Genomic DNA, 16,303 nt, shown 5'->3' on the forward strand with positions numbered 1-16,303 from the left:
TATACCCTTCAAAACTTTCAACAGTTTCCCGACCACTGATAAGAGACACTAGTGTGTATTGTAATTCCCTGATTTATCTCTATCACCTTTCTTGAAGAGTGGAACCACATCAGCTAAAATCCAGTCAGATAGGAATTAAAAATATGGGTCATTGTCCAGTTGATTTCCTTCATTGTCTCCTAGAGCAGCCTGCAATACAATTCATCCAATCCTGAGGATGTGTCCACTTTTAAGCCTGCCAAAACTGCCAATACTTTATCATTGATCATGTCAGTCTCCTAAAAAAAAATCCGCCTTCTCCCAAGAGAAGACAATGTGAAATACCCATTGAACACTCTACCAAGGTCCTCTGGCTCCACACACAAATTCCCCCCTTGGTCCCTAATTAACCATACTCTTCCCCTTGATACATTTATAGAATATCTTCGCTTTCTCCTTAATCTTTTTCATGCCCCCCTTTTTGCTCTTCTAATGGCTTTAAGTTCCCATACATGTTCAATACTCCACTAAGGCCTCCATTGATGTGCTCCCTTTATACCTACTATATGCCTTTTTTTTTATCCAGAGGTTAAAGAAAGCACTCATTGTAAAAGGTTAGATTAAATGTGGGGTTTGAATTCTAGTTTAAAATTAAACAAGTTGCTAAGACTGTGCATTACTGGATTTAAACTGATTGAAAAGCCAGAAAAATTGATAGTCAAAACAATCAGCCAATAAATGCACTTGGTAAAAACAATGACTGCAGATGCTGAAAATCAAATACTGGATTAGTGGTGCTGGAAGAGCACAGCAGTTCAGGCAGCATCCAACGAGCAGCGAAATCAACGTTTCGGGCAAAAGCCCTTCATCAGGAATACACTGCCTTTATTCCTGATGAAGGGCTTTTGCCCGAAACGTTGATTTCGCTGCTCGTTGGATGCTGCCTGAACTGCTGTGCTCTTCCAGCACCACTAATCCAGTAATAAATGCACTTACCAATCTCTTACCAAAACTCAGTCCTTCTAAAAGGCCACCTTGTGGCCAACTGGCAGATTTTAAAAAGCCAGAGATGAGGAGTTTGTCGAATGAAGAGAGATTGAACAGTTTAGGCCTACACTCTTTGGAAGTTGGAAGAATGACGGGAGATCAAATTGAGGTGTTCAAGATGTTAAAAAGTGTGGATAAAATTGATGTGGAGTGAATGCTTCCTCTTGTGGGGCATACTAGGATAAGAGGTCATTGTCTTAGAATAAGGGGTAGCAAATTTCAAACAAAGTTCAGGAGAAACTACTTCTCCCAAAAGGCTGTGAATCTTTGGTATTCACTACCCCAAAGTGCAGTGGATGCTGGGACAGTGAGTACATTTAAAGAAGAGTTAGACAGATTTTTAAGTGGTAATGATTGGAAGGGACATGGAGAGAAGGCAGGAAAATGGGGGTGAGGAGCATATCAGCCATGATCGAATGGCAGAGCAGACCCAATGGGCCAAATGAACTTATAATACCTCTGTCATTCCTCCTGTGTGCTTCCCTTGACTATACCTGTTCAAGATCACAACCAGGACAGTACATCTCTCACCAACTTGACCAATTTCCCTCCCAAATAAATGTCTTGCTGCCCTGATCAAGCAACCATAATGTCAGATCATTGTAACTACTTCCAAATACTAATCCTTCATCAGTAGTTTATCTGGTCCCCCAATATCAATAAACTATTCTTTATATTCTTAATAACCTCCAGCTCCGTGGCTAATTGTCTCATGTGGAGTTTCTAAAGTTATTCAGTACTTTACTCGCATACTTCAAGCATTAAACCATAATGAGTAAAAACAGCATATTTTAATATTTCATAGACTGCACCATCTGCTGAATCCAACTGTGAAACACCCAGGACCCTTTACTGCTTAATGATAGTATGACCCAACTACCAACGTGTCTGTACTTCAGTTATAATGGGTTTTTAGTAAATCAAATATCTATAAAAAACAATTTATATCATTTCTCTCTTTATAATGTGATATGGGTTAGATCAATTCTAAGCTGAAAAAGTGTTGCTGGAAAAGCGCAGCAGGTCAGGCAGCATTCTTCAGGAAGGGCTCATGCCCGAAACGTCGACTCTCCTGCTCCTTGGATGCTGCCTGACCTGCTGCACTTTTCCAGCAACACATTTTCAGCTCTGATCTCCAGCATCTGCAATCCTCACTTTCTCCTAGATCAATTATAACCCCATGTGATGATATGGATTTCTCCACCAGCTTTAGCTGCAATATATTTAGATAAACTAAGCAGATAAGGAGAACCTTTGCTCTTGTTCTCTTGCATTGCTCTTGCAACTTTCTTGACTTCAGAATAAGACAAACTGTGTCAGATTACAAGGTTAGTCTAGAATGCAAAGTTTATTTAATCTTAAACACAGTTAACATTGAATAAGCAACTAAACATTTTGCATGAATTGTCATTGGAAACTCCACTGTTCCCCTTGAAACATCAAAGAGTCAAAAATGCTTTTCCTAAACTATTCTGCAACATGAAATTGAATCTTGAACAGTTACTTGCTTCTTACATCATGAAACATCACCACATAACTTTTGAGTAGCTTCTATTTAAAGAAACATTTAATATCGATCCTTTAGTATCGATAATATTAGATGATAGGTTGGCAAATACATTATATGTTAGAATTGAATAGAATGGCTGAATCCATGGATCTCTGAATGCGAATAAAGAATAATGTGAATGTACATTCTGGGGGATTTCCATCAAGTAGAGTAGCAATCAAACTGTGCAGACAATTGTCTTTCTAGACCGTCCATGTCTCTTGCCTTTTCCTAAAGTACAAATATTAACTAGACAATCATATATATCTATGCTATTCTCAGAAATGGATTAATCTGTATATTTTCTGACCACAATGAGGGTTGTTTTCAGACTGGAGGCCTGTGACCAGTGGAGTGCCACAAGGATCGGTGCTGGGTTCACTACTTTTCGTCATTTATATAAATGATTTGGATGCTGTGCATAAGAGGTACAGTTAGTAAGTTTGCAGATGACACCAAAATTGGAGGTGTATTGGACAGTGAAGAAAGTTACCTTAGATTACAACGGTATCTTGATCAGATGGGCCAATGGGCTGAGAAGTGGCTGATGGAGTTTAATTCAGATAAATGCAAGGTGCTGCATTTTGGGAAAGCAAATCTTAGCAGGACTTATACACTTAATGGTAAGGTCCTAGTGAGTGTTGCTGAACAAAGATACCTTGGAGTGCAGCTTCATAGCACCTGGAAAGTAGAGTCGCAGGTAGATAGGATAGTGAAGAAGACGTTTGATATGCTTTCCTTTATTGGTCAGAGTATTGAGTACAGGAGTTGGGAGGTCATGTTGCGGCTGTGCAGTATATTGGTTAGGCCACTGTTGGAGTATTGCGTGCAATTCTGGTCTCCTTATCGGAAAGATGTTGTGAAACTTGAAAGGGTTCAGAAAAGATTTACAAGGATGTTGCCAGGTTTGGAGGATTTGAGCTTTAGGGAGAGATCAAATAGGCTGGGGCTGTTTCCCTGGAGTGTCGGAGGCTGAGGAGTTACCTTATAGAGGTTTATAAAGTCATGAGAGGCATGGATAGGATAAATAAACAAAGTCTCTTTCCTGTGGTGGGGGAGTCCAGAACGAGAGGGCATAGGTTTAGGGTGAGAGGGGAAAGATATAAAAGAGACCTAAGGGGCAACGTTTTCACTTAGACAGCAGTACGTGTATGGAATAAGCTGCCAGAGGAAGTGGTGGAGGCTAGTACAATTGCAACATTTAAAAGGATCTAAATGAGTATATGAATAGGAAGGGTTTGGAGGGATATGGGCTGGTTGCTAGTAGGTGGGACTAGACTGGGTTGGGATATCTGGTTGGCATAGATGATTCGGACCAAAGTGTCTGTTTCCGTGCTGTACATCTCTATGACTCCATGGTGAAAGAATTAAACAGACATTAAGAACTTAATTACTGTGAAACTAGATCACTTGTGACTGACTTGTTAGATGTCTCATTCATCAATTAATTTATAGCACATTAGAACTTAGCAAAGGGAGGGCTGAAAGAAGGCAAGAACAGGATATGCCTACAAACTAGCAAGAAACATTAAACAGAATGTACAACTTTCTATTCATATATATAAAGGAAACAATTGATAAAGGTAAGTGTGGTCCATTACAAGCAGACAGGATAATTTATAATGGAAAATGGGGAAATTGAAGAGAAGCCAAACAGTTATTTTCTGAGTGTCTTCTCGGAGGAAGATAAAAGAATAATTGAGATTCAAGGGACCAGTGAGAATAACAAACTGAAAGAAATTAGTAATGAAAAAGGAGTAATGGACAAATCAGTGATGAAAGAGGTGACTATAGAGACAATGCATATATTGGTTGTCATCTTTCAAAGTTCTAAAGATTCTGAGGTAGATAATCAGCCACAATCTGGAATATTGGAGCTTAGCAGAGGGGCCAAATGGTTCCCCCAACCCCCCCCAACCATGATCCAATATTTTTACCAAAGACCCCTGAGGGAGGAAACACTTTAAATCAGGACTACATAGACAAGAATGCATTTGGGTCAAAAAGAAAATCAAGAGCTATGTTAAAATTAACAACAAATACATTATTTAAAAATCTCAAACTCATTCAAGAATAAAATGCTGCAGCTGACTTTTAGGATTCAGATTCACAATGTAAAGATTTCTCTCGGACGCACCTGGCTTTAGCTGACACCTAAACTCTTTCATTGCATTTAACTTTCTTCCAGTCATGTGTGAAAAAAAATCTCTCTCATCACAAGAACTGCAAGGTAAAATAAGAAAGAAAAAGGGAGAGTAATGTGTAGCTCACGTGATTTGTAAAATTGTATAGCAATTGTTTAAAACTAAATTAAAATGTTGCCAAAGCTTTCCCTTGTGCAGAATTTATTTTGCTTTTTGCATTATTTTTGCCACTTTAAAGACACTTATTGAGCATAAATTTAACCCTTAGAATTACACAGAAATGTTCTTTGTTACAAAGTAAGATGAAAACTTGAAATACTGCAAGGCTGATGAGTTCATTGTGCTACTGCAGCATTTTGAACACACTCTTCTAAGTGTTTCCTCACCAGTTTACAAAAGCCTTGTATTTGAAGCACACCACTCTACTGGAAGTCGCTTTGCATTTTTTTGACAAACTTGCTGGTCTGCTATTAATGAAAAGGGACAGTGGACTGAATATTTAGGACTCAGAAAAACTACATTAGTTAGGCTCACAAAAATATCTGGAGTTTGCATCCAATAAAACAGCAAAGTGAACTGACAGGCTTTGCAAATTGTTGAAGATGTGAACACTGATTGAGTCGACAATCGTTGCATGATTTTGTCAGTATTTTAAAATAAAAGGGAGTTAATGGTGCTCCAGGATCAGCAATCTACTGTTAACAACTGACTAGAATAGTGTAATTGATGTGTAACTGGCACCAAACGAAACCACCACCAGATAAAATAATGGCAGCAGTGAATTGTTAAAAGCAAATTCATGCAGCCACCTAGTTATTTAGAACATGCTGTATATACAAAAAGGCAGCAATGCGAAATCTTGTTTCAGATTTCCAATTTTGTTTTCTTTACATGACATTATGAATACAGAAAAAGCTGACTGCAGTATGCCTTCTATGCGTTAAGTAGGAAATTTACAGTAATTATGGATTTGAGCAGAAGAGAGCATTAAATGTTTGGTATCTTTGCTAGCCTCCAATTAATTGTGATTGAACTCAGCTATGATACATTAACTTTTACAGGGTGGTTGTCAAAAATAATTTCCATGAAAAGGAGTACAAAATTTAGAGACAGACAAAAGTGGAGACCTAAACACGTCTCACCCTGCAAATATTTTTGAAAATGTGCCTAACACGACAAATGAATAGCCTGTTAAGCACTAAAACAGTGTAATATCAACCTTAATTAAAGGTCCAAGTTAAAAGGAAAATTAAAAAGAAACTTAGGAAACTGCTTCATACAGGAATGGTTGAGAATATAAATTTGCAGATATTCCTCATGTTATTATTGGATTTCATCACAAGTTTACAACTGCCACCATGAAGTTTCAATAAACCAACCAATTAACTTAATACATAAGTTTGGTCTGAAGTGATTGACTTTATTTCATTTTGATTGTAAAGGAAAACAAGTTTTTTTTTCCAACACTTCTGCAAAGCACAATACTGTTCTGGAACTTAAAAATGGAAGGAATAAAGCATTTTGATTCATTGTGTTCATATCTTCCCCAATTATGTTCAATCAGTCTATCATTCACTCTATCTAATAAAGATTCTCCAGACTCTCAATCTGCCCCTCAGAAAAGACAAATCCACTAAACTTCAGAATATTGGTACTTCCAGTTCCAAAAGTTCAGGAATGATTTTATCTGATACAGCATTCAACTATTTCTATCTAGCATCCAAGACTCAAATCCGTTATCTTTCACACCCTTCACTTAGCTTACATCTTCTGTCTATTGAAAGATGAGCTGAATTTCCATCCCATTTGACCTGATCTAAAATTATTTTAGCCAACTTACCAGGCACAAATTTTGATCCTAAAATGCATGACTCAATATTTATCACAACTCTTGTTGCTTTCTAGATGAACATTGATACTATCCATAAAATCAATCAAGTGACAGACTGATCAAAAATCCCATAAGTCATCTTTCTCTCTCTCTGGACCTTTCTAACGTTTATCTGCAATTGAATGTTGGTTAATTCCCATTTTCAAAACTCTTTCTTATAAAGATATTTCCTTAACCAGCTAAAAATGAGGCCATTTAAATACCACAGAAAAACTTCCATAATTGTATGCAAACCTTACAGCTCTGATTAAAAAAAAAGTATTGCGCTCAACTGGAAATGAACACTGGCATATATAGGGTGCATTACCATGAGACTCCTCTCATTAACCCACAGTATTAAAATGCCACGTCTGAAATACTGGATTGTTAATGTAATTTTGATTGAGCTCCTAATGTTTTCATTGATCTATGCTACCTATATGACACCACAGAACAATTAGATTCCCAGAAAAATATTTTTAAAATGATGTATATCTTCCTACTTATGTTTTTACCCACTACACAAATCCCAGTTTCTCAGTCTTTCTAATCTTCCCCAACCCAAGCTCATTTCTGATCCCAAACTCAGCTTCATGCTGAGCTTTATCCGATCTGTGTTCTATTTGCATTCTCTGCTTGATTAACTTCACTCCAGCTTCTACATGACCTAGCAACTAAACATGGCACCTGTCTGCCTAGTCAACCTTGAATGTCAGCTGGTGTAGCAAGTCTACAACTGCCACTATGAATTTTCAATAAACCAACCAATTAAATGAATGTATAAGTTTGAATTTGAAGCGATTGACATCATTTCATTTTCATTGTAAAGGAAAACAACTTTTTCCAACACTTCTGCAGAAGCACAATACTATTCCGAAACATAAATAGGGCAAAGAAAGAAAGAGACATTTTGGTCCATCATATTATTGTCTTTCCCTGATTATGTACAATTCAGTCTGTCATTCACTCCAATTTACAGAATGTCCCAAATAAATATTCTCCAGAACTTCAACCTATCCTCCAAAATAGGCAAATCCACCAAGCTTTCAGAATGTTGGCACCTTAAGTTCCAACAGTTCAGGAATTAACTTTTATATTTTACACAGCATTCCAGTCTTCCCTTCATTACTCACTGGCTGACAGCCTTCTATCCAACTTAATCTGTTTTCCCACCAGTTTTTCTCCAATACAAGGAATAGAGGGGCCATTGACATGTGTTTTTACTGTGCATTCCTTTAGATGTGCTACAATACAAAAAGGAATGAAAGCTGCACACACACAAACCTGTTCACAGAGGAGAGAATAAATGAGGAGAGAGACATGAAACAAAGTGAATTTAAAGGAGAACAAAGCATGGGAATGGGGCTGGATTTTTACAAAGAGGGAGGCAAATAAGGAAAGAGGTCACTTTCTTTCTATCTAGGACTAGGAAATATTGAGATGAGAATTACCACGAGGTTAGGCAAGTTAAATAATGTGTTATCTCATTTCCTGAAACCTATTAATTAAAATAAAGAATCAGTATTTTCCAGTTAATATTCTGATTTACATCAGAATTGTTTATAAAAAACCCCACTGTAGCCCTGCAATAGCCAATTGTGATCAAGTATGGCATTAAGAAGTCCCAGCAAAACTAGTCACTGGGGAACAGACGCAGAACTAAGAGAAGGTCAGTTGCTAGAAATTTTGCAGTAACTTACCTTCTGGCCTAATAATGCCTGTCCATCATCTAATAAGCATAGTTTAGGAATGTGATTGAATACTCTTCACATTCCTGGCAAGTGCAGCTCTAAAGAAAGTTTAACACAATCCACACCACAGCAGCCCAATTAATTGAGAACACACCCATAATTGTCAATATTCACATCCTTCACCTTCGACTTAATGGTAGCAATGTGCGTCAATGCAAGATACCCGCAGTAGTTCACCGCGGCTATTTCAACAGCATCATTCAAACTTGTTAGGTCCACTACCTAGGACAGCAATGCCCCATATCCCACGTGCCCCAAATAAAAATGGTAAATACTCTGTCTGCTCATGTCTGCGTGCCTGACTCATGCAAGAAATGTGACATACTGTTACCTTCACCATTTAAAAGGTCTTTCAAGGTATCAGGTGGGCAGGAAGTCAGCATGTAAAAGGCAGTATTTGACATTTTGATATTGCTTGAAATTTGAGGTAGCTATGAGAAAAAAACACTGTAAATGTTTTTGAACTCACCTGATTTTCATAATGCTTATGCAGACTTTAAGTTGCTGCAGTTTAAAATGATGTCTATGGAGCAACATTTATTTATTTCGAAAAGAAAGAGGAACAAGAAGGATGCCACACAAATAATCATACATCACAGGAAAACAGACCACATTCAGTGTTAACCCTGAATCCAAGCACGAAAGCAGAAATTAGTTGCTTGGATTTCAGTGAAATTCTCTCTTAATAGATGTGACAGACAGAGCTGTTTGCTAGAGGTTGATTTTTCACAAGATAATGGTTTTGAAAGTCACCACAACCTCAGGCATAGGGTGCCACACTAAGTATTATTAGCTGTATCCAATTCACACTATCCATAAGTAGGTCATGCATTGTTTGGTAGAACAAATCCTAAATCATTATTTTCACAAAAAACTGGTAACATGTTGTAAAACAGCAAGTCTTTTCCCAAAAGGCAGAATTCCCCAAGACATAGGGTACCAGTAATGATACCCATTGTGGCCTAATGAGCATGTAATAACAACAAATTTATAAACCACAATGGCAGCTTTTCTGTGACCATCATCATAGGATCATGTATGTCAATACCTAGACTGTAGCCATGATTTCTTTATTTTAAGAAAAATCAACATTCCCCATTATTTAACTCAAGAAGAATATAATATTGGCTATTCTGAACTGCTGGTCAAGATGTCTTTATGCAACTGTTAAAAGTTGCAAAGAATAGATAAAATGATGTCCACACAACTAAACAAATCATTATGGTGCATATTATTGACATGCAATAGCAATAATTCTTATATTTTTACAGATCTCAGGTGCATGAGGATTTAATTAAGCCAAAGTCTAGAATAATAGAACATAGTACAATCACTAGTTAGATTTTTCATATGAATGCTACTTTGAAGGGGCTAGATAGAATTGACAGGCGAAGTTGAATTCCTTGGCTAGAGAATCTAGAACATGGGGATACAATCTCAGGATAAGGGTCAATCATTTCAGACTGAGTAAACCTTTGGAATTCTCCGCCCAGAGGATTGAGGAAGGACTATCATTGTATATGTTCAAGGTGAAACCAACAGATTTTGGTTTTCCAGAGAATCAAGAGGTTCAGGAGTGGACACACATTCAAAGGCGAAAGTCAGTCACATTCATACTGAATAATGAAGCAATGGCTTTTGCTCTTCGGTTCGATTAGACTATTAATGCTCTTCTATGAGTGATAGTAGGATAGAGATTATCGCATCATTTAAAATTAAATTAGATAATGATTTCAATAATAAGCTAAAGAATAGCAAATTGCAAGTAAGAGAAAGAATGGTAACTCAAGTTGAAAAAAGCGCATCACCACAAAGGATTGCATGGCCTTATTCTGCATTGTAAACTCACATATGCATGAGGTAGGTTACACACCAGTAGTTGGAGTAAAAAATTGCATGTAAAGTTCAACAGCAAAAGTGAATTGAAGGGAATGCCATCATGATGTTCAGTATACTCAGCACCTAGAAAAACTGGGCAAAAACAGAAGGGAATAAAAATGTTGTGGAGAACAGGTGTGTCCTAAATTAGCGTTCAAATAATGCATCAGCTTGTCTGAGATAGCTACATCCAACATAGCTGGTCCTATCTACTCAAAAATGCAGTCAGAGGTCCAATGGAAATGTTTTCCCTCTCACCTTTCACTATCAATATTTTTGTGTTTTGCTTTGTTCCTGCTACCAGCTATATTTTCTCATGAATAAGTCTAAACAAAGCTTGTTAATGACACGAGAGCTTCAATATAGCAAACAAAATAAGATTTATGAAGTGCATGATTATACATAGATAAAGAATTTTTTTAAGGTTATTGAGATGTGAGATTTATGGTCTTGTGAGTAGCGTACCAGGCTCCCAACATTGGATTTCAAAACAAAATTCAAGAGGTAAATTTCATCCCAAAAGCACCTGGCCAATTTTATTTTTATTTAACTTTTATTTACACTGGTTTGTTAGGACTTACTTCTATACACATTAAATGAGTATTAAATAAGAACTTCAATTGTAATAGATGATTGACACTTAAAACATGATATCAGTGCACATTCAAGTGAAACAGTTTGCTTTCAAGAGTTGAGAAACCTGGTGCACAAATGCATTTCCACTTCCATTACATCACACCTGACAACCCTAATCTAGAATTGGAACACTTTACTCATACAGCATTATAGAAGACACTAAACAATCATTTGCATGAATGCTTATGTTAGCAAATACATTGAACTTGGTGGTCAAATTTTCTGATTTAATAGGCTTTTAGACAAATACAACAATATTAAGAACAGTATTTTCCTTGTTTTATAAAAATAGTTTTGATGAACTTTTGCTCATATCACCAAAGCTACTTCAAAGTATTTGAATTATATTTTATCTTTTAATGTTTCCTTTTTTAAAAATTCTAACAGTTGTTAATCATTTGATTCAATAAATAAATGATATTCTTTGACTTTTTTAAAGCCTACTGTGCAAATTTTTACTTTGTAGATAATGAAGTGACTACTGAAAACAATAGAATAGTATGCGACACATTAAATAATAGTGAATAAGGATCGGCAATGCATCTGTAAGTATGATCTTTGAAATATAGCTGGAACATATTTCTCAACTGTGAAACATCAATGTTAACTTTCACACCAAGTGCTTGCTCCATTACCAGAAAATTATTGATCACAAAAATGATCAAAATATCCAGAAATAAACTGAGCTGAAAACTGTTAAACAAGTGACCTGACCTCATAGGTTCTAAGAAACTGATCATAATTTTTTATTCATATTACAAGCGACCACTCTTTAAAAGTGCTTCACAAGCCATATGGTACATTAAATCAAGATTAGAGTAGTGCTGGAAAAGCACAGCAGGTCAGGCAGCATCCGAGGAACAGGAAAATCATGATTTGGGCAAAAGCCATTCATCAGGAAGGACTGATGAAAGAGCTTTTGCCCAAAAAGTTGATTTTCCTGCTCCTCGGATGCTGCCTGACTTGCTGTGCTTTTCCAGCACTACTCTAATCTTGACTCTAATCTCCAGCATCTGCAGTACCCACTTTTGCCTATATGGTATGGTACATTGAGACATCCTGTGTTCATTAATGGCGTGAAATAAGTGCACACTTTTCTTTTTTAGATATGTAAACATGATTATACATTTTTATATATAAAAAAGCAGTTTTTAAAATAAGATCATAAGACATAGGAGCATAAATTAGGCCATTGAGCCCATCGAGTCTGCTCTGCCATTCAATCATGGCTGATAAGTTTCTCAACCTCATTCTCCTGTTTTCTCCCTATAACCCCTGCTCCCCTTGATACTCAAGAACCGAACTATCTTAATCTTAAATATGATCAATGACCTGGCCTCCATTGCCTTCTGTGGCAATGAATTCTATAGATTCACCACTCTCTGGTTGAAGAACACTGAGTTTCTTATCGCTCAAATGTTATGGATTTGTGCTGTGTGGTCAAGAGTCTCCAAGTGACATTAAAGTTCTCAAATATACTGGGATCTATGATCATTAGCAGTAAAATATTTTGATACTTGTATGTGGCCTTGGCTTGGGAAAAAAAAAATCAAGTCTAAATCATTTGTTTGGTTTTGGTTTATGAAGGATGGGAGAACTGTATTGCTGCTTCCTACACACAAGGAATTGATAGTTCATGCTGTAAACATCACATTAAAGAATATTTAGAAATTGAAGTGGAAGTAATTTATACTCTCCTCCTTTATTTTCAATTTTTAAAAATTCCCCTTTAATATTATTATCTGTATTACCTGTATTGCCTATAGCTGAGATACAGAGCTACAAGTACTGAGCTCCTAGACACTTATAAACCATTACTAGTAGACTATCAAAAGCCTTGACATCGTGGCTAGGAATACACTTTCCCTCGAAAATCCTAGCCCCACCACATGACAAAACATATACATACTATTCTCTTTACATGAAATAACTCAGATCAAGAACTTGACACAGCACAAACTCAAATATGAATTTCACGGTGTTGAATGTTAAAACAAGCAAATGGAGATGGTCATGATTTTGGTTTTTAAAAGAGTGTTGAAAAATAGGCTATTTGGTTGAGTTTTTTTGTGTGATGGATCAGGCACAAAACAGAAGAATTGAGATTTTCAAACAGCATTCAGAAAACACAATAAAATAAATGCATTAATGGACTACCTTGCCCTCTCTATTGTTTCCCCAGTTGTTAATTCTGTATTTTCGCCGGATATAGGAAGATACTAAATGGAGAGAATCTGCTTCTGGGGTATGGAAAAACATTAGGAGATTTAATTTTGTATTCATGTCCAACTCAAGAACCATTTGTGGAGATTTGTGAACAGGTGATGGTTTAAGATTTTTGGTTTAAGAATTGTATGGACACAGAACTTTGTCTCCCAACTTCTTGTTAAAATATCTGAGTTACAACATGCCAAGAATACTATTGCTGACCTAGTGAAGGGAAACAAAAGTGCAGGCAATTCCTTTAATATTACCTATTGAGTTACAAAGCAAATACCTGTTAATCCGTTTTGCTTTAGTATTTCCATGGTTTAAACCACTGTTATAGAAGTTTCAACACAGAAACAGTTTAATAATTAACTTGATTCCAAAATCATGCAGCACAGCAGAGACAAACATAGGCAGCTACATGTTAAATCTATTCATTGAGTTCCAGTCTTATTGGCTGCATTCCCAGCATAAACAGGAATCAGCATACCTGTTATATATTTAGGTGAGTTTAGGTCTTTAAACACCTATTTGAGTCTCTTGTTATATTTTTTCCCTTATAATTATCTGTTGGACTGAATTATGAATTATAGCACCAAATGTCTGACTCAATTTTGGAAAAGGACTGGATTCTTTGTCTTTATCAATATTGTGAAATAATCAAAAAATAATTGAACCTAAAGGTATGACACTAGTCTTCATTACAAATATCCACAAAGCCAACCTCTCATAGCTTTAATACAGGACACATCCTGGAAGCTAAATAATTGAATCCAGATTCAGGTTTATAACAAGAATAACATTCACTAATTAGGTGTAGGTGGGTGATGTGTAAGTAATAGGACATTTACTCTCATTAACTATATCCTCAGTTAGGCATCTCAGAACAGAATGATTAGAAAATATCTATCTTCAAAAAGATAGCTCAAGTACTTTGTCCTTCAAGGTGAGGATTGTTCAGTCATAATGCTCTATATTTGTTTATTTAGCCAGTTTTGTAATAATTTAATGTGAAATTAAATATGCATGCACATTTTAAAGTGAAATATTACCTTATAGAAAATAGTGTTGTATATTCATCTTACAGCTGTTTTCTGCTAATTAGTCCCAATGGATGAACAATTGCCACTACTGGGCTGAATTGGTTAAATATCATGCTTGAATACAAATACACCCTTTGAATCTATTGTATCAGAGCAACTAGTCTGGAATGAAAGAAAGACTTTTTTGCAGAATTGTATGTTAAATTTTAAAGCTTTCTACTTGCATTAAAATTATTTCAAAGGATTCAACATAATTATTCGGAGTACTATCATCTAATTTTTCCTTTGGAGATTGTCCGAATGTTCTGTGTTGATACAAGAGTGACAGTTCTGCTTCCTACTGCTCAACTCAAGCTGTTTTTTCCCATGTTAATTGAACCCCATGCACGGCTGACCTGAACTCTCACTTTCAGCTTACAGGGAGCAGTCTGCTGTAGATCACTCATGTACAGTCAAGATACTGTGCAGAGCATCCTGCTATCTTCTGCCTGACTGTGGATACAGTCTGCAAGGTAGAAATGACCCACAAGTACACTATGTGCTCTTATATCCAAAATCTATCGACTTTATTTTAAAATGTAGATTGGCCAGCGACTGACAGCTGTCCCAGCAAAAGGTTTTTTTACACTTGAGTTGAGCCCACACACAAAGCCTACTCAGACCTGCCAGCTTAGTTTAATACATCCAATCTCCACTACAGAATCTTTGAAGGACAGAGATTTAGGAACAGAAAGAGAATGGTTTACAACAAAGAAGAAAATCCCAAAGGATTAATTTGTCTTCATAATTCATATCAGCAAACGTGCGGATGGTCCAGTAAATCACATTAATATGATTTCATTTTAACCTTGCTCTTTTAAGGTAAACTATTTAAAATATTAAACACTCCAGCAGTTCTCAAAACAAAGAACTGCTTCTCTCAAATATGCAGACTTGAACCAGATGCTTGCCAATTTTATACTAAAATATGCATTTCACATCATGTGAAAGAAACACACTTGATTCATCCAGAAACAAACTGTTACACTGTTCAGTTAAACTGACCACTAAAACCTAGAAGCAACATCCATCCAAGTAAAAAAAGTGACCTACCATGATATTCTTGACCAGGCACATAATATTCTGGGTTTCCCACAATATGAAGTGACATCAACACCTCTCCCTGTTCTCCATCGCCCTCCAGCTCTCCATGGTGGGTACAAAGGAAAAAGAATGGGGCAAACCTTGGGTAAAACCCCACAGATCCATATACAAAATTTGACAAGAATGCTCCAACCAGAAAGAATAAAGTCCAGGATTTAAAACATCGTTCTTTAGTCATTTCTCTGTCCTCTTCTGATTCCGTCCTGCTGGAAACTGATTATTGAGAATGAGGTTTTTTTTTGCTGTATTAAAGAGATTACAAGTTTAATGTCAGGGAGCTTCTGTTGGGAAAGTCATAAGCCAGGAACTGTAGGAACTGCCAGCTGTCAGCTGTTTCTACTGCATTCTAATACATCAGCTTCATAAGCTGCAATACAGCTTTAGAATACGTCTTCCTCAGAGCATATTGTATTCCACTTTCCAGCCCCCTCCCACGTGCCTCAAGGCGCGTCTTTTTTTTGTTAACTTTGTTTTAGGAAGGCAACCGCCTTCCCTTCAGTCAGAACACTGACTAAAACTGGGAGCTGATCAGGCATAAAATGCAGCGACTGGAAATAATTTATTTCCCCTGCTGCTTTTACTGGAGTGCTGAAAAACTCCACCTTCTCAGATTAACATCAGACAGAGGAAGCTATTCCTCACTCATTCTCACAGTGTCCAAAATGGGAAATCACTTATTTATGCCTTGCCTTGTTAATAAACAGACAAATTACAAAATCTGAACGGCAAACACCAAGCATTGCAAGTCCAATGGCATACATTGAAATGTAGCTTAAATGCTATTTCAGTTCTAAAGTACCAACCATAGAAGGTCTTTGATTTTTTTGTAAAAGGTTAGTAGTGTGCTTGATGCAAATTTGTATAAAAACCCTGAAAATCTGGGTTTTGCACCAGGATTTGAAAACAGATTAAACTGTTACCAGCAATAGAAATTGGAGTTTTAAAAAAGGCCATTTTTAAAAGATTAAATATTAAACTGCCAAGATAATCATAAAATGTTACAAATATGTCACTGGGCCATTATAATAGCGATGCAATTTACATAATATCGTGAT

General features: G+C 36.5%; 1 protein-coding gene across 1 annotated transcript in view; it reads right to left on the minus strand.

Moving 5' to 3' along the window:
- LOC140466901 (reelin-like) overlaps positions 1-15,789 on the minus strand; it is a 371,462-nt gene extending 355,673 nt beyond the window's left edge. The window contains exon 1 of the mRNA XM_072562696.1: positions 15,198-15,789. Coding sequence (XP_072418797.1) covers positions 15,198-15,426 — 229 coding nt within the window. The 5' untranslated portion in view covers positions 15,427-15,789. The remainder of the gene's footprint in view (positions 1-15,197) is intronic.
- Between the last annotated feature and the right edge of the window lie 514 nt (positions 15,790-16,303).

The sequence above is a fragment of the Chiloscyllium punctatum genome, chromosome 44, assembly GCF_047496795.1.
Source record: "Chiloscyllium punctatum isolate Juve2018m chromosome 44, sChiPun1.3, whole genome shotgun sequence".
NCBI lineage: Eukaryota > Metazoa > Chordata > Chondrichthyes > Orectolobiformes > Hemiscylliidae > Chiloscyllium > Chiloscyllium punctatum.